This window comes from Vanellus vanellus (assembly GCF_965231255.1).
Source record: "Vanellus vanellus genome assembly, chromosome: 2".
In the NCBI taxonomy this organism is placed as follows: domain Eukaryota; kingdom Metazoa; phylum Chordata; class Aves; order Charadriiformes; family Charadriidae; genus Vanellus; species Vanellus vanellus.
The window spans coordinates 77530610-77554978 of NC_138906.1; the positions used below are offsets into that span (position 1 = coordinate 77530610).

General features: G+C 38.1%; 1 protein-coding gene across 1 annotated transcript in view; it reads right to left on the reverse strand.

Annotated features, from left to right (window-relative positions):
* The window catches only part of EXOC2 (exocyst complex component 2), a 133350-nt gene that overhangs the window by 51896 nt on the left and 57085 nt on the right, over positions 1-24369 (reverse strand). The window contains exons 12-16 of the mRNA XM_082479417.1: positions 15381-15506; positions 11108-11232; positions 6979-7047; positions 6569-6726; positions 2326-2447 (exon numbers count right to left, since the gene is read on the reverse strand). Of these exons, the coding sequence (XP_082335543.1) occupies positions 2326-2447; positions 6569-6726; positions 6979-7047; positions 11108-11232; positions 15381-15506 (600 nt within the window). The remainder of the gene's footprint in view (positions 1-2325; positions 2448-6568; positions 6727-6978; positions 7048-11107; positions 11233-15380; positions 15507-24369) is intronic.

A 24369-nucleotide genomic window follows, 5' to 3' on the forward strand; every position in this document is an offset into this window, starting at 1 on the left:
CATATTTCATCGCTCACCAAATTCCAGTCAAATACATTCATGTAAACCCCCTGTCTAGTCTGGCATTCACATAATTTGGCTTTCATGACCTTTATGACCAGTGATCACATACAAGAGAGAAAAAACACAGACTGCTTCTCAGGGCCAGCACGAGTATATGGTGTTTATCGTAAGACAACAAGAAAACACTGCGCGTGGGCAGATTTGTCCTATTTAAATAGTTAATGGCAGAGTGCTCTATTAAAAATTTTAACTGATCTGAATGCCTTTAACAACTTACAGCACGCACCAAGAGATGAGACTGAACTTTCTATCAGCAGTCTACCCAGCTCATATTTCAGAGAGATTAGGGAGGTGAGATTCAAGTCCAGGAAGAGCCTTTTTGACTTATATATTACAGCTATAACTACATCTGAGATCCATTTACATAGCTCCACGAGAATACCCATTAACTGTTCTTTCTCTGGTTCCCTAAAAATAACAGCTTCTTCAAGGGCCCAGTTAATCTGGTCCTGTCCAGAAAAACCTATCTAAACAGATTCACCATACACAATTTTGCTTTAGCTGTTAAAGTACATAAAAAAGGGTCCCATAGATAAGGCACGCAGTGCAACAATACAGAATGCGAGTCACCATACAGGAAAGCATCTTTTCTCTTCTCTGGTTTGATGCTACAGCCAATAGATAGAACTACTTCACTGATAGGGGATGGAAGCAGCAGTGAAGGAAGGCTGCTGTAATTGGCTAGATGAAAGAGCTATACATTATCCAGCCAACAATACTGCTATCTTAAGAGATCTGATCTCTTTTGATTCAAGAAAAAAAAGTATGAATAAAGATGTTCAGAGCAAACAGAGAATCATTCACACACAGACTGGGAAATCTGCTTTTATAAAAATCTAAGGTACAGACTATCACAGGAGTTATTCCTCCACAGAATATATGTGGCCAGCAATCAGGACGTAAGAAGCAAAAACTCCGGATCTGAACAAAGAACTATTGTTATGATGCAACAAGTAGGCAAAACTAGTAAGACGGCAGACTTTCTGGCCGAGAGCTTCATCATTAATCATGTATCAGAGCTCTCTGGCCCAGACTAGAGAAGCTAGGTGGACAGCTCAGAGATTTGATAAGCTAAGAATTGTCAGCAAAAAAGAATCCTTTTCACCTACCATTTAAAAAAAAAAATCTCAATTGTGCTAAGTGAAGAAAAGAAAAAGAGACTTCAACATACTTTAAGTGAAATCTGAAGTAGTGGTAATATTTTCTTTACAGAGTTTCAAAGAGACAAGACAACCTATGTACTTGTGTGGCCAATGAGCTTGATATTATGGCAGAAACGCTGCCATAATATTGATATTATGGCATTAACGCTGAAATGGGATTTAATAAAAGAATTAGGAGCCAAGAATACAATTAATATCAACATTGTATCAAATAAACCATAGAGACCTTATGATTTGTTGTCACCAAAATTTTTAAAATTTGCTTAAGATAGACACCTGCACTTAGCACACTTGAGGCTTGAGTAAAACACTTAGCTGCAAGTCAGCCTACAAAATAATGATGAAACATATGTTAAAGATAAAAAACTGATTAAATTGTAAGATAAAAAAAAACTAATTTTTTTAACACTGAGGGTAATTAGTCTTTTGGAAAAAAAAATCCTGCTAAGTGAATTAGTAGATAAATCTGCCCTGATTTTAAGAGAGACATTTATTTCTGGAAGATTTATTTCATTCACATTTAAGTTTCAGAGTTGAATACAAGATGGTAAGATGAATGGCCTCTGATGTGCATAGAGTCACTTAGATTTACAGAATGTGTTACTGGCCTTGACAATTCAGACATTTATGGCAAAAGCTATGCACATAGCAGGAAGCCTCGGGATTAAAATGTTAGTAAAAGGCCTTGGAAAACAAACAACTAAAATACTTCATAAAGGGCTGTGGATTATTTTTTTTTTTTTCTTGGGGGGTGGGACATTGCTTATTTAATTCTTCACTTTATAGAAAACTCAAAAAAGAAAATAAGCAATATTTCCAATATGGAAAAGCTGCATCATGAGATAAATTATGTGCATTGTAAAACTGTTTCAACCCAAAGCAAACAGATCTAAACTACTGTATTCATTAGACTAAGGGAAAACTCATAACACATTTCTGTCAGAAAAGTGAAATGCTTTAGTAACTACAAAACTCAGGAGTCCACTACCACTACAATATCTGTAACAAACATGGTTATGTTCCAGAACATGGTTTGGCCTAATCAGAGACAAAAAAAACCCTATGACAGTAAGCAAACAGACCTGCAGCCTTCTATTACCTTCAGCTGTGTGTTGTAAGGTCACTATAATGCAACGTACACGAAGGTCCAAAATAAGATCCTGGATGATCTGAAGCATATCATTGGGTATCTCGAGTGCCGTAAGAGACTCATAACTAAGCCTGGAAAGCAAATAAAGTTAGACTGAAGTGTAAATCTGCAGCATTTTTTAAGATGATATAATTTCATTGGATTTTGTAGACATTTTCTGTGTATGTGAATACAGTAGCTCTGTCTGCAGTGTATCTTTGAAAACGTATTATCCTGTTCAGAGAAAATTAATTATTTGCTTAATTCAGAAGCTTGCAAATAGAGATTTATTTTTCTGTAACATTACAATAATGTCATCACAGCAACATGCCAGCTTTTCCCACTGTCCTCTTGCACTTCCCCACTTGCCTTTCTGCATCCATCTCTTTGTCTTACGATCCAAGAATAATCCTACTTCTGCTTCAAAAGCTTTTTTGCTGGTTTTATGTAACTGCCTAGATAAAATCTGAGGTCCACAACAGGGTTTCTGAGATATAGTTTACCCACATTACAACAGTAACAGCCATTAAGCTGCCATAAACAGTGATGTGGCTGCACATCAGATTGCCAAGACTACACACATTTAAGGAGTCAAAATACAGCTACTGCATCACCTCCAGAGGAAGGAGTGAATTCATTCACTGTTTTGCTCCCAACTCTGATTAGGCACAAATCACCGGCTACTACAGCTGAGGACCGAAACATTCATTTCCATTTTTTCCTTTAGAAATAGTAACACAGCAGCTGTTTGCAAGGAATAGCATTTCAGCTTTTAACTAAAAGGTTGCAGATGTGCTCAGACTTTAGTTAGGGGCACAAAGTGAGGTTCACTGATTTTATCCAACTCTTGGATATTTAACCAAGGACAATTCAAATGCAGTCACAGAATCACACAGAATCACAGAACAGTCAGGGTTGGAAGGGACCTCTGGAGATCATCTAGTCTAACACCCCTGCCAGAGCAGGGTCACCTACAGCAGGTTGCACAGGACAGCGTCCAGGCGGGTTTTGAATGTCTCCAGAGTGGGAGACTCCACCACCTCTCTGGGCAGCCTGTGCCAGTGCTCCACTACCAACAAAGTAAAGAAGTTCCTCCTCAGTTAAGATGAAAATTCCTATGTTCAAGCTTGTGCCCATTACCCCTCGTCCTATCAATGGGCACCACTGAAAAAAGACTCCTCCCATCCCTCTGGCATCCTCCCTTTAAGCATTTGAAAGCATTAATAAGATCCCCCCTCATTCTTCTTTTCTCTAGACTAAAGAGACCCAAGTCCCTCAGCCTTTCCTCATATGAAAGATGTTCTAATCCCCTAATCATCTTTGTAGCCCTTTGCTGGACCCTCTCCAGCAGATCCCTGTCTTTCTTGAACTGGGGAGCCCAGAACTGGACGCAGTACTCCAGGTGCGGGCTCACCAGGGCAGAGTAGATGGGGAGGATGACCTCCCTCGACCTGCTGGCCACACTCTTTTTGATGCACCCCAGGATGCCATTGGCCCTCTTGGCTGCCAGGGCACATTGCTGGCTCATAGTCACCCTGTTGTCCACCAGGACTCCCAGGTCCCTTTCCACAGAGCTGCTCTCCAGGAGGTCAGGCCCCAACCTGTACTGATGCGTGGGGTTATTCCTCCCCAGATGCAGTACCCTACATTTACCCTTGTTGAATTTCATTAGGTTCCTCCTTGCCCAACTCTCCAGCCTGTCCAGGTCACTCTGTAAAGCAGCACAGCCTTCTGGCGTGTCAGCCACTCCTCCCAGTTTAGTGTCATCAGCAAACTTGCTGATGGTACACTCTATCCCTTCATCCAGATCATCGATGAATATATTGAACAGGACTGGACCCAGTACTGACCCTTGAGGGACACCACTTGTTACTGACCTCCAACTAGACTCGGCACCACTAACCACAACCCTCTGAGCTCTATCTGTCAGCCAGTTCTCAATCCACCCCACTGTCCATTCATCTAGCCTGCACTTCCTAAGCTTGCATGTGAGGATGATGTGGGAGACAGTGTTGAAAGCCTTGCCAAAGTCAAGTCATTATTGTTTGCCCTACTGCTAATCCTGAGCAAAGCACAGGTACTAGAAAATACCAAAGAACAGGAGTAGGAAGGCACAAGCAAACAAGTTTAAGCAATAAGTGGAGCATTTCCAATCATCCACCTGTAGGCACCAGTTCCTTACCCTTGGTGTTGGGGCATAAACCATCAAAACCCCACCTTTAACCAGATTGCTCTCTCCTCAACACAACTACTGAATTAGTAGTTTACGTAAAACTCTTAATCTCAGCCATCTAGGAAATACAGGATGTAAATACCCATCTGTGAGAAGCTTAAGTGACTTTAGACTGCACAGAAGTACTGCACTTAGTTGATTCAATTTCTAAGGGAGCACGCAGCTGTCACATCCCTAAGATCATCTTTTTCCTCAGATAACTCACCCTAACAAATACATACCTTTCTTCTATCCCTGCAGTAAGGCAAAAGTCTTGCCAACAGTGGCTTCACTTTATCACATAGCTCTAATTTATCCGCTGGAACCTATTCATATTGGGCAATGAAAGAATGGGGTACAAGAGAAAGACTGTGCAACCACTCCACTTTAAGTTGTGTGATACATATAAACGAGCAGAGAAATTAAAGATCACACAGATATAATCCCAACTCCTTGTTATCTAATTTTGTAAGTTTTAGCATTCTTAAATACAAGCAGAAAATGGTAAATAATTTCTGAGATAACTGAAAAGAGTAAAATTCCATCATGTGCTTCATAATGACTTTGTTAGAAATGACAAAAAGACGACTTATGCTATTAACTAACTTTGCAATGTGTAGACTCTTTGTGAGAAGAGTCCACCTTCATTGTTGGTGTGAGTCACAAGAATTTATTAGAGTCTCAAAGTGTAGGGGCTCAAAAAGAAAGGTACTTGCAGCACTTGCAAAAACTTCTGACCTGGTCATCACTGGTCGGTACCCCATCATGGTATATTCAGTTCCTCTTCTCCAGATTGCCCCTTTTCTTCTCTACTTTTGACCACTTTGCGTTAAAGTCTAGCTCACTTTACTAAAGTGCCAGCACAGGCATCAGTAAGAACATGAGGTGGGGAAAAGAGTGGGAGGGAGAGAGAGTTTCCCTAGCTCTCAGTTCAGCTCTTCATTACTAGGGCAGTGGCCAGAAAGCAAGAGGAGATTCTCTGAAAAAGATCCTTCTTATATCCTGTAACCTCAGCCTGGATCATCTCTCGGATGGCAGGACTCTGAAGCACAATCGACCTTTAGAGAATCTGTTGGTTAAATTTCCAAGCCAATATTATGGATTTGCAAGTGTTAAAATCTAGAATTTTATAATTTGAGTGAAATTGGATCACTTCTCGTAAAAGGGAAACGCCAGTGCCAAAGCCTGTTCCCTTGCCCCTTTACATCTTTTCATCAAATACCAAGTCAGTTCCTTCTTAAATTGGAAGCTCTCCATGAAATTCAGCCCAAATAGCTCCTGCTAGCTCCATCTGTAATAACAATATCTATATATGATTACATCCCTTTCTTTTCTTCCTCTGTGGTTTGCCTGTTACCTACTCTGAAAACTGCAGATAAAAAGTACAGTATGATATCCAGGTATTACCCAAGTTTCCAAAAGATAATGACAATTCTTATATCCTCAATAGACAAGTGGAAGAGAATTCTGTGTATTAATGAGACATCCTGTAATTAATGACATCCACATTACTAAGTTTATAAACGAACACAATCGTAAGCAGAATGACATTATAAGCAGGAGTATCGCCTTCCATAAAATAACTGTAAGAGTAAATTTTGATTTAAGAATGATACTACATGCGAAGCACGCTATTTTCACCCATTTTAGCAGGGATGGGAAGACGTGTAGCAAATTAAGCAGATAACTGCTTTCTACCCTAAAGAATCAAATCTTGTTTCATTCATAGAGTATCCATGCTGTGCCAGGCAAAAATTTTATTCAATCTTTTTCATAAGATGCTACGGAAAAAAAAATTAATATCATTATGTAATAAGGCTATATCAAGAGACATTGCTAATTACACTTGCACACAGAATCTTAACTGTGCCGTTAAGTATTTTTTGAAAATGTTAATATTTTCACTACTCAGGGTACTTAATGCAATAAACAAAACAATTCATCCTAAAGCACACATATTCCAGAAATAGCATAATTTTGTAGGTCCACAGATCCATTTACCTTACAGTCTGGATAACATGTGTTAGCCACTGGCCAGAAAGTTCAGATTTCATCTCCCAGCCACCATACTGTCTTGATTCTCCTTCTCTGAGGCTGAATGGAAGCAAAGCTCCACGGATAAGTTTTACCAGAGAGTGCATCACTTCCTGAATCATTTTCTGCATCAGAAGAAGGGAAAGAAAAATCAAGCAAAAAGCTCTATCAACGTGCTTAAGCAGCCATGTACTTACTCTACACAACAGCTTGGAATGTATGATTTACAGGTGGCTCCACATGGTAGAGAGCAGAGGAGAAGGAGGTAGAAGAGCACACAGATGAATTAAGAAATCTGATTTTCAAGGTGACAACACTAAAGTATCCTGCTATGAAGGACAACTGAAAGAAAGCAAAGTTCTCCCCCCATAACTTACCTTGAAATCGTTTTGTCTTTGCCTAGCGTTTTTCTTTGATCTTTCCATTTGGCCAGATTTTTCAGCAGTCTTGTGAAAATGAGAAAATTGAAAAGTGTAAGTATCTCATAACCACTATTAAAATAATTCTGAAAAAGGGGGTTTGAAAGTGAAGAAGTAAAAACCAATGACTTTATGATGCAATTATAAAAACTAACTCATGGCAGCTCAATAAGCAAAGACTATATAATCAATACACTCTACCTACTGTAGGTCAGTGCACTAATGTTTAATTCTGAGGAACAATGTGTATGTAAGGCAAATTCAGAGACCAGCATAAGAGTAGCTCTAGCCATACGAACTTCATGAGTTCAAAGTTTTCTCACTGCAATGTTAGTGAGAGCTCAAACATACATAATCCAATGATGCATCAAGTTTATATGACGAAACTATTTTTTCTTAGCATGGAAGCTGCCCAGAAAAGGACATTGATGTGAAGTGAGAGACTCTTCTTGGAATGAGGGCAAATTGGAATTGTAACATGTGAGGGGGAGGGTTGTAGGTTTTCTGTTTGATTTTTGGAATAGCATTTTGTTGACAATGGCCTTTAAATAATTTATCTAATTGTAAAAGAGACTTTGCAAAATAATCAGCACCTTCATGGACAACTCACTTTTTTGAAAACCAAGGAATGTAAGTACACTTTGAACGAGACAGTTACAGTTGAAGAAAAACATGGTTTGACTAATAGTCTTCCTGTTTGTAATTCTAGCCTTCTGTGGAGTCTACTGTGAACACAGTAAATTATACCAAAAAAGTTATTTCAAATACCGAGTTAAGTGCAGATGCAGAATTTTATAGTTAGAAAATCTCCTATTTTATGTAGGTACAGCAGCATCTACTGGACAAGAAGTGCAATAACATGACAAGAGCATTCTCAAAGAGAATTAATTTACTTTCAAATCATTAATTTGAAATGCTGTATGTTTCAAATTCCCTCCTTAGCTAAAGCATTTCATATTCTTAATGTAAAATAAATAATTAGAAGTGAGCAAGAATTAGAGGAAAAAAAAGCTGCTTAACAGCTTTGGAAAATACATACTATGAAACTCTCGTACTTTAAAGGTCTGAATTATATAGTTTCAGACAAGGAAAACAACCCGAGTTATTGCTGCATATAATACTCACTTCTCTCTTCTAATGCCTTAAAAGGAAAATATGCTGTATTCCTTTAAACCTCAGGTATCAATTTAAAATTCACACTGTTTTACAGCTGGATTAAAGAACAACAACAAGAAAAGTCACAGATCTTTGATATCTTTTTTTTTTTTTTTTTCTTAGTGGCTTTGCTGAAGACCAATCTTAAACCTTTCCTGCACAGACAGACCAAAACTATCTTGTGGTAAGACCAACGGTTACTACTCACATATGCGACTTCACCTAGAGTGATTCAAAGAACTGAACTTTTTAAACTGTTGAAAACACCACGTAAATCTTTAACTGACAGTATTTTAAGGCATATAGCTCACCTTTCAGAACTAAAAAGAACACCCCCACCCCCCAAAATCTACAAACTGAACAAGAGAAATACAGCTTGTTATTTATATGTGGGGATTTTCTTTCCACATTTTTAAAATGTCTTGAAGACTTGAATAAACTAACTGAAATGACCCTCTATACTATTTTCATGGGACTTTTCTTAAAAGAACTGTAGCAATCGCCCTGTTCCCTGATTGACAATAAATAGAAAGTAACATGGTAAAAGAAATTTCTTCATGGACAATTAAAATCTGTATGGTTTCTGACAGAAAAACAAATCTTGAGTCTTGAATGTGATGTGGTGATAGATGTTCTTAGGTGCTACAGAAGTAGTCTTCTAGCCTATGCTACCCCCTCAGTTGATTGTGGCCTGCAGAGCACACAAAAGGAACTGAGGGCACCATCCCTCCTCTCTCTCCAAGAACCTAAGCAGCTTCCCTAAGGACCACAGGAGCAGAAGAAATTAAATGTATGGGGATTAATTTCTCACAAATTCAGAATCTGGCCCAACAGAAGAAGAGCTGATGTACCTTAAAGACTAACAGAAAAACTACCTCCTCCTCCTCTTTTTTTTTTTTTTAAATATATGGAAACAATCTTTTGTTCAGACATGACATAAGATCACTGCGTTTTCCACTTGCAGTCATTTTCAGGAGAGGAATTTCTCAACCTTGTTTACAGTTCAAGTCTCAGTTTCTTTAGAAATTGCTTTCTTTTTCATTGTACGCAGTGAAAAAAAAAGTCACAATAACTTAACAGGTGAATTTGAAAGGTGTAATTTCCAGTGGTACTGTTGTCAAATATAAAGGTTGTAATTTCCCTTATGAAATTAATTATTTTTGTGAAAGTCAACAGTACTAAGGTTTATTCTTGATTCTACTTCCTTCACTGAACTTTAAGAGTAAATTTCATACCTTTCTTTCCATTTTATCATGTAAAATGAGGGTCACAAATAGAATCTATTTCAAGGTAGCTATAATGCTCTGTACATTGTGTTCAACATAGTTGAACTACAGTACCTATTAGTATCATCATATGAAAATGTTATATTCCTTTACAGACACTGGCAATAACCAGAATGGCCACTTGAAAAATTAAATCTTTAGTTAGTCTGAGAAAAGGAAAGTGACAAAGTAAGCTTCCAAATTTCCTTTCCCAAGGTTCTAGTTTTATTTTCTACTAAACCTGCAGAGACTGATAGATACCTATGGCTGTAGTTCCGCTTTAGGGATAATTTTGTAGTGGAATACTGTAGCTGTGAGTAAGCTACAGTAAGGACAGCAGGACATTGTAAGCGTGGCAGGATAAAAACAATGTCAACAAATGGAATGATACAGTAACAGTTAAACAGAGAAGTTTCAGATGCACAAACTTTTAGGTTTGATACAGAAGCTGAACTGAATAATAGGTGTGTCCAAAAGCTTGCTTATTTTCCACCTGCTCTATATTACCCCAACTATCTCTACATCTCTTTACAGACCTTGTTTTCAGAGTTTTTTAGGACCCAGAATGAGTGAGTCCAGACTGCAGCCAGCAAGACTTCTCAGTAATAGCTATGCAGATGAGGTGTGAACTAGTGCCTTATCATCAGTTGATGGAATAAAGATCTGCCTTTCACTACACTTCAATCACAATCACAGACAAATCCATTGCTTGTCTGTCAGACTTGCTTCTTGGGAATATGCCATCACTACAATTCTCCTTCTGGAGAAGAAACAACATGGCTTGAGGACCAGATGTGAACTCTCTGTAAAACATAATGCGATTCTGTGACCAAATTTCAGCAACAACACAAACCCCAAAGTTATTGTATTTACCTCGTAACAATTATGATGATAAGCTGTATACTACCCATATCAAATTAATTATGAAAATTATCCTTTCAAAATCTGTTAATAGTGTGCACATAAAACCAGCATGTCATGAATCATTTCAGGTTTGGTTTTTTCCCTCCCTCTGCTTCTCGGATTATCAAGATTATATTTACATAATTTGTAAAAAACAGATCATCTGAGCAAGAAGGACTAGAAGCACAGGTGACTGCACTTCCAGACTAGACTCCCTATAGTACGTCTGTGTGTACCACCCTGGGCCTTGGTCATTTTGCAACTCTGTTCTTGAACCCATCCTCACTTTCAACTACTTAAAGCTTGAGAAAATGAGTACTCATGTTCCAAAGAAAGAAAACATTTTTTTTTTTTTTCTGTATGACTTTGTCTTTTACACATCTCTGTCCCTCATGCAATTTGCTATTTCTTCAGATCACCAATGAAGGGCAGCTGGCCAGCTATGAGTAAGAGGTGAAACTACACAGATACTGACTCCAGCATCTGGAACACACACAGACACACCACTGGAAGATTTTTAAGAAATTCCACTGTGTACTTTTATACTTCTAAAAATAAAAAGAAAAATCTCACTTCTTAGTATTGCATGACAGTTTACTAGTCAAAGTATCATCTCTCAAAAGTGTAAGAGTCTACATATTGTTTTATAAACTTCTCTGATTAAAATAAGTCCAGTCATTTCTTCCCGTAAAATATAATATTTCAAACATAATTATTATGGAGCTTTGTTACTTATAAGTCAATTTATACAGAAGAATACATACCTCACTGAACAAACTTCCATTCACATATGAAATCCAGAGCTTCCAGAAGTTGGGCAGCTGACTTACAACAAGTTTGGTCAACTTTTCAACAAATACAACTTGCTGAGGAGCTTTGTATCGCCAAGCTAAAAGGAAGAGAGGGGACAGAAATAGCAAAATTAAAAAACTTTGACTTAATAATAAAAAATGTACTACTAGCTTGCTGCTGCTTTGTATTACACAAGTGACTATACAGTATATATAAAACTTTTCAGGTAGGAATGGAAAAATTTAAAGCCATATCCATACATGTGTATGTAACTGGTACACACACAATCTTTCTTCTCATACGCTTACAAGGTGCCAGCACCATGAAAATATATACAGAACAGGCCCTCTTTGTAGGGGTATCTAATGTAATCCACCTAACAATCCACTCGGCCTGTCTTCTATCTTCAAACCATTCTAAAAGGTAAGGTAACACAAAAGCAATCAAGACATTAGAAGTTTCAAATTCTAAGGTGGTAATACTGAGGGCTGCTAGATGGGCTAGTGATTAAGGCAAACAATGGAAACTGGAAGATTTGCTTTATTTCCAGCTCAAAAACTTTTCCACTGTGGCCTGGGGCAAGCTGTCAACCTCTCATCTTCATTTTCATTCATTTGGCAAAATCTTTTATCTGTAAAACAGGGGAGATTCCAACATTGTCACTATAACTCAATAAATCACTATTTATATATAATCACTAATTATATAATGATATTCCTGGACGAAGAACACAATCATAACATATAACGCTGTGGCATCTCTCACTTCACGAACCTCCTTACACTCCTGTACACTGGCTATTAAAATACATCAAGAAAATAGCTTCAGTTTTGGCAGCAGATAACTTTTCTCAGTGTCTTATCAAAGGGGGTAAACAGGGGTTGGGAGGGGAGGTAAGGAGAAAGCTGAAAAGGGGCAGAAGAAAAGTACTAATTAACAAAGAAAATAAAGGAAACTGTGAAATACTTTTCTATAAGCATCTGCCTTCTCCATTGAAACTTTCTTGATTATGATGTTTTAACAAAAGAGGGTATTGGTATAACAGTGATAAGAGACTTATATTTCACCTCAAGAATTAGAGTCGACTTTAGAACACTTAGAAAAAGAAATCACAGTTTGTTTTTTTTTTTTTTTTTTTTTTTTTTTTTTAAAAACCCCAAACAAAAAAGCAAAACCCGAAAAAAAACCCACAAAACAAACCAAACACACCTAAAGAGGTCCATGTTTGTTGGTACAGGGATTTTTGTGTATAACTGTGGTCTTTTATAAATGATAAAGCTAGAAACATGATGTTATCCTACATAACTCTGTGGAAAGGCAGAAAAATGTTGGATGAAACAGTACTTTTTATCTTTACTCTGCTAGAGAATATTGCCTACACAGAACAGGAATTCACCAGTTAGGTAAAAATAGCTGCCTAACAGCACATTAGGTAACTAGTAGGCTTCACCAGAGCCTCACTATATCATTGTGTTCGTAGCCAGTCTTGAATTTCCTTGAAGTACAGCATGCCTTCAGCAGCATCCATTTGTACAGGTGTGGGACAGTTATTGGTCCATTTCTTTAGTGGATGAATGAAGAACTGCACTACTCAAAATGTTCTTTTTCCTCATGGCCAAAACATTTAGGGACTCTGGATTAAAATCACAATGGAAGCCCAAAATTTGGAGAGAGACTCTGACATAACTGAAATGTAACTCTGCTGATAGCGATGCATCTGTTTAGGAGGAATGAAAACTTCAAAACTTAACCAGCAAAGCTCATAATGTGGACACAGATAGGATGTCAAAACACTACTTTTGCCAGCTTGGTTTTTGACTGTCAGAGAACTGGTCTAGACCCAGTAGCAGAAAAACTCCTCTTATTAACATAATCTGGGACTATGCCAGGAAGCTGTGCCAACACTGCTATGGCAACAGAGGCTCTGTAATACCAACAAACCCAGAGTTCTAACCAAAAGATTTCAGCTCCTTCAAGAAATCATTTCATCTTTGCCACTCCACCACCAACCCAAGGTTATAACCACAGACGTCTAGGTCTAACTGGAAACACGATGGCAAGATTTACTTCACGTATGAAATTATTTTCCCCTCCAGGAAGCATACTTCAGGCCTATTTCAGAGATTGCCTTAGTCTCTAGTCTGAAGACAAGACATTATTTATTAGAGTAAGCTACTGCACATCATGTCAAAAAGACATTCTGGCCAAAAATTCAGGGTATTTTGAATTTGTTGCTAGAGAAAGCTCCAATCTATATTAAAGCAGCATTTTTCTTTTATTCTGTTTATTCTATTATGATCTATGCTATAACATCCTAAAGATGAAATTCGAGCAATTGTTTACAGATCCTTGTGAACACATGCTCAAGCAAGAGCTGAATGTTATTTGAATGCTGCAGTTTCGAATTCAAAGTAATTCGTTCAATCTCATGGACAATCACTGTGAATCACATTGGGGAAAAAAAGCACACCAAAACACCAAAAAAGACCCACCAAAACACCAAAAAAGACCCACCAAAACACCAAAAAAGACCCACCAAAACACCAAAAAAGACCCACCAAAACACCAAAAAAGACCCACCAAAACACCAAAAAAGACCCACCAAAACACCAAAAAAGACCCACCAAAACACCAAAAAAGACCCACCAAAACCCAGAGAAGCCATCCTTTAAATTTGCTACAAACCAAAAGGATGCACAAGCAACCTGAAAACACAGCACATCACGGCATATTTGGAATGGCAGCTCCTGCACAGGTATCGTAAGTGGTTGGTTTGCTTGGAGAAAAGCAAGGATGGCAGACCTTTCAACCGTTCTTAAGCATGCAGTGGGCACATGCACCTAAGTACCAACAAACTCAACTCAGAGGCAAGTCATTCTAATTTTAGGGTCTTTGCAGTGGGTTATTATGATGCTCTGATCAATCCTCCAGTTTTCCTTTGAATCTTGGTTTAAACTGGTGGCTACAGAATCTGCAAAGCTTGCTGAAGATTTCTCTTTTCCAGTTTGCAAAAGGTTATGGTTCCGTAACAAAGACTCTAAAAGCAAAGATAACTGATTGAATTGGAAATACCTTCCTTAGATGCAACTATTTGAACAGAGACACATGCAAAATAATTCAAACAAGGAAAAAATAAACTGGATTTCGGATGTTGCTTGCTACAGTAAGTGTGGCATGTATATTGTTAGTGGATAGTATCCAACAACAACCAGCAATTTACTGTTTTGCTCTGTAACACTTGTTAATCAACTTCATGCAAGGCTTTAGGCTGAGAAAGGACTGGGGTAACAGTAATACAGTAATGTAATTACTTGGTATACACGTAGATTTTGAAGAGTCTGTGTAATTTACATTTTGAAATACAAATATTCAACCTCAAACTGTGACACTATTCAATTGTCATGCATGTGAAGATACACTGTGGCAGCACAAGAATGTACAATTCTCATTATTCTTCATTCTATGTTCTTGAAAGATTCCTTTCACTCCTCTTTTTGCTCAAATAAAAAAAAATCAGATCTATATTTATGGGTGTTTTTTCAATTAAGTCTATGGAACTGGAAGAAGATCAACATCAAAGCAAACCAAAGACAGAAAGTTCTTAATAAAAAAAGCACTTTTTTCCTGAAAAAAAAGCACTTTGGTAAGAAACAACCTAGCCTGTGAAAAACATGTTTTCTGTCTCCTGTGATGTCACCATTGAAAGACTCCCAAGATGAAGCTGTTTGGACAAGGGTGTTGAACACATGACTCACAAAGCTTCAGTTGGTTGTGGACATGCTGCTCGAGCTCAGTCACACACTTTGTTTCCCTTTCTGGGTTTGCAGAATTAGAGAACGAGGACCAGATATGTGAAGTCACAGAAGGAGCAATTGCAAGGACAGCCATCTTAGCAACCACACACAAAAGGTATAGCAACAACAAAACGTGGTAGGCAGTAGGTGGTTATGCATATCAAAAAAAAAATAAAAATTCTGGTTTTGTAGAAAAAAACACTCTTACTACCTTGACTACATTTTAAGAAACAGATTTCAGCTATGAACTGCTCTTTGCTTACAAAAAACACCGAGGAATCCTTTAGTAAGCACTGATAATGCATGAGAAGAAAGAATTTTATTTGGTACTAAAACAAAACAAACACACAGAATCTGGGTTTCTGTGTGGATTTTTTTTTTTTTTTTATTACACCACACACTGGACATAGGGAACTGCAGCTTTGTTTTTCCAAATAAAACAGATGCCTACCATCATCACGACCAGACTGAAAGCTGCTGCCCCTTTTCAATGAAGCAGTTTGACTGAGATGGCCAATTGGTGTTGGACGCACATCACTGTCCAGGTCTAACATGGGGCTGTGGAGCAATGTGTTGCCTAGGGAGGGTGGGGAAAAAAAGTTATAATGATTTTGCACATCAATCCACAGTAAACTGCACACTGCATATGGAATTCTAATTTAATTCAGAAGTGATACAAGACAAAAGTTATGCAGCAAACACATTCTTAGTCTTGCTTATTTAGACTGTTTGTTCATCTACATCAATGCTATTCAATAACACCACTACTGACTCCTGTAGCAAAGCCAAAACCACAAGTACCATGTGGGAAATATCATTCTTTGGTCTGTATGTTTCTCTGGTTTTACTTTAATTAATGCCCTACAATTAGTTGCTTGAAAGCCATAGATAAATATGTATTTATGCCATTAGTGACATGGCACACACTTTTTCTGGTGTACGTCTAAATATACTTTTCAACAGCAAAAGCTTCTGGTGCCTCTGGCTGAAGCAGTTAAGGGCAGAGTGTTCAACTACTTAGTTGTTTGACCTCTAGAGTTCAGGTAGAAAGAATACATCCATCATGAAACAGATGAACTAATGGCACTGTACTCTTGTGCATGTCTGTAAAACACCCTGTACGTATCTACAAACACAGAGATTTTTTCCTAGTGTATCAAATAATTATTTTTTTTCTTTGTGTGCCTGTCTATATGTAGGACTATTAGTAAGTCCTAAGCAATGATCTAATCTGACAGAGGTGGACACTTGGAGTCCAATGTATATTTTGGAAAACAACCATATAATAATCAGCAGACCATGATGATTTTTTAATGTACTGTAACACTGCCAATATTTCTTTCAAAGTCTAAATTGCTGCTTTACACATTTCACCTTACAGATACATTTCTGAAAGTAACCATCAAAAAACCTTTCCGCATTGGCCAACTAAGCTGTAACAGCTAAACTTTAATTGCAATTCACAGAATTGTAGAACAGCCCAGGTCAGAAGGGACCTCAAAAGATCATATGGTTCAACCTACTGTGGGAAAAGGAACCTGGATGAGATTATCTAGCACCCTGTCTGGTTGCATCTTGAAAACCTCTGGCAATGGGGACTTTACCATGTCCCTGGGGAGGTTAGTTCAGCAATTGGTTGTTGTCACAGTAAAAAATTTCTTCCTTATATCAAGATGAAATCTCTCCCAGTAATTCATGCTGAATTTTTCAGTGAGAATCTCAGCGTTTCAGTTTATATTACTTGATCTTTTCCATCAATACCTACATTCACTTAAAATAACAGGAAGGCCACACAGTAAGAGCATCAGCTGTAATACTGCCATACTTGGGTTCAAGAGTAACACAAAGTAAAACGGATTTGAAGAATATTTATTCTGAATTTATGCTGCTGTCAGAGCAGTATGGCAGTAAAGATATACCTACTCTCTTTACTTCAACAGCTGGGATGTAAAGAGCAATATTAAGTATTGTGAAACTTATCACAAACTTCCAATAGGTGACAGTATTGGTATTTAGATCCTTTTGAGAGAAGTTCATCCTCTTATAATTCTTTAATGGTTTTTAAATAGATTTCGTGTGGCCTTTGACTGTGGGTTTGTGGGGTGGGTTGACCCTCGCTGGAAGCCAGGTGCCCACCAAAGCCGCTCTATCACTCCCCCTCCTCAGCGGGACAGGGAAGAGAAAACACAATGAAAGGCTTCTGGGTCAAGATAAGGGCGGGGAGATCATTCAGCAATTAGCATCAGGGGCAAAACAGACTCGACTTGGGGAAAATTAATTTAATTTATTACCAACCAAATCAGAGTAGGGTAACGAGAAATAAAAATTAAATCTTAATACACCTTCTCCTCACCCCTCCCCTTCTTCCCAGGCTCAACTTCACTCCCAATTTTCTCTACCTCTTCCTGCCAAGCCGAGGAAGAGGACAGGGAAAAGGAGGTATGGTCAGTTCATCACATATTGTTTCTGCTGCTCTTTCCTCCCAGGTGTGAGGACTCCTCACACTCTTCCCCTGCTCCAGCATTGGGTCCCTCCAACAGGGAACAGTTCTCAATGAACTTCTCCAACATGAGTCCCTCCATGGGGTGCAGTCCTTCAGGAACAGACTGGGTCTCCCACGGGGTCACAAGTCCTGCCAGCAAACCTGCTCCTGCATGGGCTCCTCTCTCTATGAGTCCACAGGTCCTGCCAGGAGCCAGCTCCAGTACAGGCTTCACACAGGGTCATGGCCTCCTTTGAGTGCATCCACCTGCTCTGGTGTGTGGTCCTCCGTGGGCTGCAGGTAGATATCTGCTCCACCATGGACCTCCAATGGACTACAAGGGGATAGCCTGCCTCACCATGGTCTTCACCACAGGCTGCAGGGGAATCTCTGCTCCAGTGCTTAAAGCACCTTCTCCCCCTTCTTCACTGACCTTAGTGTCTGCAGAACTGTTTCTCTCACATATTCTCAGTCCTCTCCTCTGGCTGTTGCCATGCAGGTTTTTTTTCCCCTCCCCCTTCTTAAATGTGTAATTGCAGAGGCGCTGCCACTGTCACTGATGGGCTTGGCCTCAGCCAGTAGTGGATCCATCTTGGTGCTAGCTGGCATTGGCTTTATTGGACACAGGGGAAGCTTCTAGCAGCTTCTCACAGAAGCCATCCCTGTAGCCCCCTGTCTACCAAAACCTTGCCATGCAAACCCAATACACATTGTCATTACCAAGCTAACTGTTCCTCCGTCCATTTTATTACTTGTGTCTTATAGTATGAAGAGTAAATAGATCCAATTTGCTACATCATTCACAATCACGATGGACACACTCCATTAACTGACTTGGTGAACCCATCTGTGCTATCTTTAGCCTGTATGATGATTCTGTTCAGTATTTATCTCCTATACCACTTATTAAAAACAACTCATCTTTATGACACCTTTAAAATGTATACGTTTGCAGCAATACTGAATCGGCTGCAGCAATTTCAGTGTATTATCCACTGTCACCACAGACAAGATCTACAATGAGTTTGAACAAGAATTTGGGGAAAGACTTTCCCTTCTGAATGAACTAAAAATACAAAATAATGAGAAAGTAAAAAACTAAAGCTTTCAGAAGTTTTTTAAATAGGTATGTATGCTGCAAGTTAATTAGTTAATTATGGACAGGTACTATGCAACCACCCACACAGCAGAGATAGGTGTAAGGTCACACCATTGGCATTTATGATTTAAACACTATGACCTCTAAAACATGTCTTAAATGTTGTAGATTTGAAGTAATTAACTTATGTAAAAACATTCCAGCAACCTGACAGAATGAAGTTAAAACAAAACAAATAGATTCCTCTCCAGATTAAAAAAAAGGATGCATTCAGTATCTTACAGAGATGCTACCCAGAATAAATAGAAAATTGTATGGGAGAACCTGAGAAATTTTAAGTGCCTCGCATAGTTCTTGGGCTGCTGTAAGAATTTGACTACAATTCAACATATCTGCATTTTATTGGGGGGGGGGAAGGGGAGGTAGAAGGGGGGCGGGAGGTGTATGCCAAGAAGGACAAATCAGAATTGTCACAGGCATTGCTAGTTAAAACATATAGTAAAGGAAACCCTCAAAAGTGTCAAAAGTGCAGCAATGCTATTTTGACAAAAAATAGAATTAGAAAAAGCCACCATACACCAAAACTTCCCTCTTTGATGTCTTTGCCTAGAATTTAGGTTCTCACCTTTCAAACATCTTGTTAATATGAGGAATTTCTTGTAAACAGATGGTCTCTAAAAATGACAGTGCCAATTAAACCTCAGAATTAAGAAAAACAGACACACTTACCAAAACATCTTAATGTGAATTAGTTCAATTAAAACCATTTGCCTGAGGTAGCTGAAAAACTGAAAACTCTGTATTGCCGATATACCAACCCCACGCTGCCCAAATGGTTTATATATTCACCAGTAACAGAAAACATGTAAAGAATACTCTCTTGTTCCACCAGAAAAACCACATCATCAGTTTGCAGCTGTACCAGGAAAAGAAAGTTTAACATGAACTAATTTCGTAATTGGTTGTCTAGCATTACAAGCAAGTATAACACAGCAGCAGGGAACTACAACAGCTCATATACCCTCAGGACTAATAAACATCTGGACTACATTAGCAAAGCTGATTTTGCTTTCACCCTACCAGGAGATAGCGCTTGAAGACTGCACACTAACGCATAAATCTTGTAAAAAAGTGAGTGATAACTTACAAACAATTTTTCTCCAATCCCAACTCATTCCCTCTCTGGAGCCAGCAGCTTAAATTTAGCAGCATAATGTAACACAGTGAATTAATATTAGTATGGTCTGTAGACAATAATATTTATAAACCCAAATAAACTACCCAAAGAATCATTTACCGCTTATTCATTATTCAGTTCGTGTACTATTTCTACATTCTTAGATCCTGAATATAGGACAGCAACCATCGAAAGTTTCAAGAAATAAATTTTTTACTGTGCTAACAGGTTTTAAGATGTTGTATAAATAGCATGAACAATTTAATTCCTGGCAGTTCTTCATTTTTAAAAATATACTGCATCTTTGAAGTTACAGAAGTATTTTTTTTCCAAAATACAGCATCTACATGGAGCATATCTGTCAGCGACTCCAGTGCCAAGTGTATATTTAACCAAGGAAACACAGGAAAAATAAGTGTACTGCATTCCCTTCTTCTACCAGTCATGACAAACCAGAACTGTAATTAAAGCCTTATTACATTTACAACTGTAAAATCATTAGAAGATCAAATAAGAATTTTTAAGGATCTTTACATTGCTTTAATTTTTTTTTTTTAAAGGATTTTACTGGGTTTCAACTCTTTGTGCAGATATTTTAAAGGTATATAGAATGAAATAAAAACATTCAGATACTGTGAGAAATATAAACGAATCCACAGTTTTGTTCAGACCTCTTATGTTCTAGTGTAGTAAGATCTCATCAGAACAAGAATCTAAAAAAAAAAAAAAAAAAGCACAATGCTTTTCAAGGCCATTTATTCAATTTGTGCTTTCACTTTCTGTAAATAAAGTCACCTATGCTGACCCTTAACTGCAGGTTTACTCTAAGTTTATCAATCCTGGAGTTGCTACAGGGTGTGTGCCTATGGTACCTATGGCTCATGCACATACCTCAACCCCATTTTTCGTAACGTTCCGTGCACACTCTTGGCACGCAGCATGTTACAGCCTCCATTAAAGAGACACTTAAGGAAATTTGCCCAAAACATATTTTGGGCAAACATATTTGCAAAACAGTCAATGATTTAAATCTTTAAAAGCAGCTTTACTTTCATATTTCCAAACTCTTACAAAACTGAGAGTAAAAATTTTTCTGCAGTATCCATCGCTCCACAACTCTGCTGTTCCCCCCTCCTCCTTGCAGTCCGACAGGCAGAAGTTTCTTGTGGGAGTCCCACATCTCTCACCTCCCCCCCGGTAACCCAGCCTCAGCCACTCTGCAATTCTGCCAGCTTGGTGCATCACTCACTTGACATTCAACGAAAGCTTTTTACAAAAGCTACTGGTTGACCAGGGGATAATACAGTGCCTGTACTTTTTGTAGTGACAAAGAACATTGTTAACAAGTGACCAACCTCAGTCCAAGTAGTTTTTCAGTGCAATTTTCCATGGTACAACCAACATCAGTCATTACACAGACTGAACGTACATATACAGCATGTGTATGAGCAACCTTAAATTAAAAAAAGACCCTATACATGTGCAACCAGGTGAATACAGCTACTGTATTCTTTCATCCATTATGTATCTTACAGTGAATTTTCTCACAGGCTACAATAGCGAGGGAAGGCTGATCTATAGCCTCCCGACTCTCTGAAGGGCGGCAGACTTCCTTACCACCCTTAAACACCTTTGAACATTTTTTCCTGTGCACAGCGGGCCCTTGTCCTGTGCTGCAGCCTGACCACCCACTGTTGCTTGTTGACCAAACACACACAGTGCCTGGAGCCTGCACTGACACAACCAGGATAAGATTCCTTTCAGGGACAACGCATTGAGAATTTCAATTTGTCTAGGCAAGAAATAAGGAGGACAGGAGAAATTACCAAAAAAATTAACCTACTTAACAGATGAATGACTGCATTTCATTCTTTTTCTTGAGCACCTTTTCATTCTACCCTTACATTTATTAGGACTCCGACACTTTTAAATGATCAAGAAGAAAATGGGTTGGATTTCTAGAGAGAGATGAGAGTGGAAGGTTGAAATTGCTGCATTTTATGGAAAAAATGTTTTGGAACACATTTAAAAATGAATGCTTTTTAAAATCCTAAGGCTAGCCTTAGTTATACTAATTATGTTTATACTAAAACTATTTTTCAGTGTACCACAAAAAGGGTAATTGGGCTGATTATTTCTAGTGGTGCTCTAAGTATGTCACAGCCTAAGGGTAAGCCTTATTGTCAGTCCAGCAGGCCAAAAAATACTGAAGCAAGAGCCAAACACTTCAACTTCAGCACATAAATAAAAATGACATCATTTTGCTAGCACTAGTAAAATGCACCAGTGGACATTAGGATCTTCAGCAACTTTGAAAACAACCCACTTTTACTTAATTGCCCAAAAAAGGACTTAGAAGACTAGAGTAGACACCAAGGTAAAACTGTGGCCACAGAAGTACCGATCTTAATTTTGATTTTAAACTACCTGTGCTGCTTTGTAATCGCAGTATTTACTGTCTGCTTTTTAATCACAATATTTACTGCCTTTATAATACTTTAAATAATATTTAAAGTAGTATATAAAATAAGAATGGCCCCTGCACTTCTACACATATTTCGAATTTTTAGTTGAATCTGATAACTGTAAAGTTACAGATACAGGTGGTAAAAGAGGAAAACAAATCCAGTGTCAAATTTTGTACTGATTAATTTTTTTTTTTTGTAATTAATAACCCATTAAGGGTTTGCTTGACATCTGCTGTCAAAAGGGTATTTCTGCTATGGACAGGGGATGTGGTTTAGACATGAAATGGCTCCCAGCTGCAAGAAGTCTTCTTCCAGATGTACAGTAAGCAAAGGCAATGGAAGAGAACCAGCTGCTAGGATAACAAATTGAAAAGGCCCTTTTGACACAAGCCTTGCCGGCCTGTCTGATCTAACAAAGATGGATCATTCATTGCAAGGTGAATAGAATCTCAGTGTGGCACACAAGAATGAGCAACGTGGTTTAAGCATCCATCTCTCTCCTGCACACTATGTACAGCTGCTCTTACTCTGCCGCAGAAAAACCCTGCAAAGTTTTGTTGTTCTTTTTCTGTTGTTTGTTTTGTTGTTTGGGTTTTTTTTTTGTTTGTTTGTTTTTTGGGTGTTTGGTTGTTTGTTTTTTTTTTTTTTTTACAATATCTGGAGAGCTGTACATCATATTCTGAGTGCTGCAAAAAATCACATTTTTTTTCCAGCAATAAGAACTACAACAAAAATCTCAATGACCAAACTAGTATATTCCAGTTTTGAGAACTGTTGCCATGGTGGGAACTTTAATAGGTTGCATATTATATATTTTGACACTAAAAGGGCAGCAGAACAGTCACGCTACAACTGTGTTAGTGTTTCCATTTACAGTTTTAGTTTCTAAGTGGTACTAACAGATAGCTTATTTGCAGTAGTGTTATATAATATCTCAGAAAGACCTGTTAAAAAATTAAAGACTTTTTCAGTCAGTTTGACAATAACTGGATTACACTCCCTATCCATTTTAGCTTAAAGAATCATGAAACCTACTAAGCCACTATTAAAGTCTAAGCCAATAACCATTGGCCGCACAGAAAACAGTCTTAACCTCCATAGCTTCTTTCCCTGATACTCATGTTAAGAGTCCCATTGCTTAACTCATTTTGGCTATCTGCCCAGTGCCCCAGGCAAATTTTAAACTCAACCTCATTTATTTACATTTATTTTCATGTTATTTTACGTCATTATATCCCCCATGTTTCCTGTACTCCAATAAGTCTAGGAAGCATAAGCCATAGCGAAAAGCTACAATTATGCCTTAATAACAGGGGAATTGCCAAGTAAAGTTAAAAATTACAAATATGTAAAATCTTAATTGAAGGTAACCATTTACTATCCAGGTACCAGGTTTGAAAGTTCCTAGAGTTCTACAAATCATAAGTTCAAAGTTCAGAAGCAACTAAGACTTTAGCCAATATATAAGCATAAAATACCAGTACAATTCAGTATATCATTCAACTATCTCTTGCTAGAGATTTAAGATATACTGCTGTGAGTGAGCATAGTGCTCCTCCATGTTAAGCTTTATATTCATAGCCTTTAAAAATGCTCTTTTTCCTGTCTATTCAGTCTCATGCATGTCCCTCTCTACAACATATCTACGTACTAAGTAACAGCGACAGTAATTGGCTTTACCTACTTCAGGTCCTTCCAGTGGGCAGCGATTAGATTTATAAAAGGAATCTATCAGTGCTTCAGGAAATAACTTCATAACCATAAAGGAAAAAAAGAGGTTTAAAAAACAATAAAAGAGTACAGCTGCCTATTCCATTAGTAAGGCAGACAAAAATTAAATAGAAAACATAAAAAGTTAATAAATCCATATATTTACAAGCGTTACTATGTCAGCAGAGCTAGAGCTCCAGCCAGTTGCATGTGGGTCCCCTATCTACATCTGCACCTTTAATGGAAGAATCTGACCCTCTGAGAAGCAGGAGAATGGCTTAATGTACAGACATGAGCACAGAAGATTTATGATTTCGGCATCCCCTGTACTGCCTCTTGCTTCCACTACGACCTTGGTTATGCTGTTTGGTCTCTTTGTCCTGGTTGATCATACTTCAGAGTACTTCAGAGTGGAAGAAATTTGGGGCTGTTGTCATATATGCATATTCACTTACTCCTTAAAACATGTGGGTTTGGATTGGAACAGTTTCTCATAACATGAAC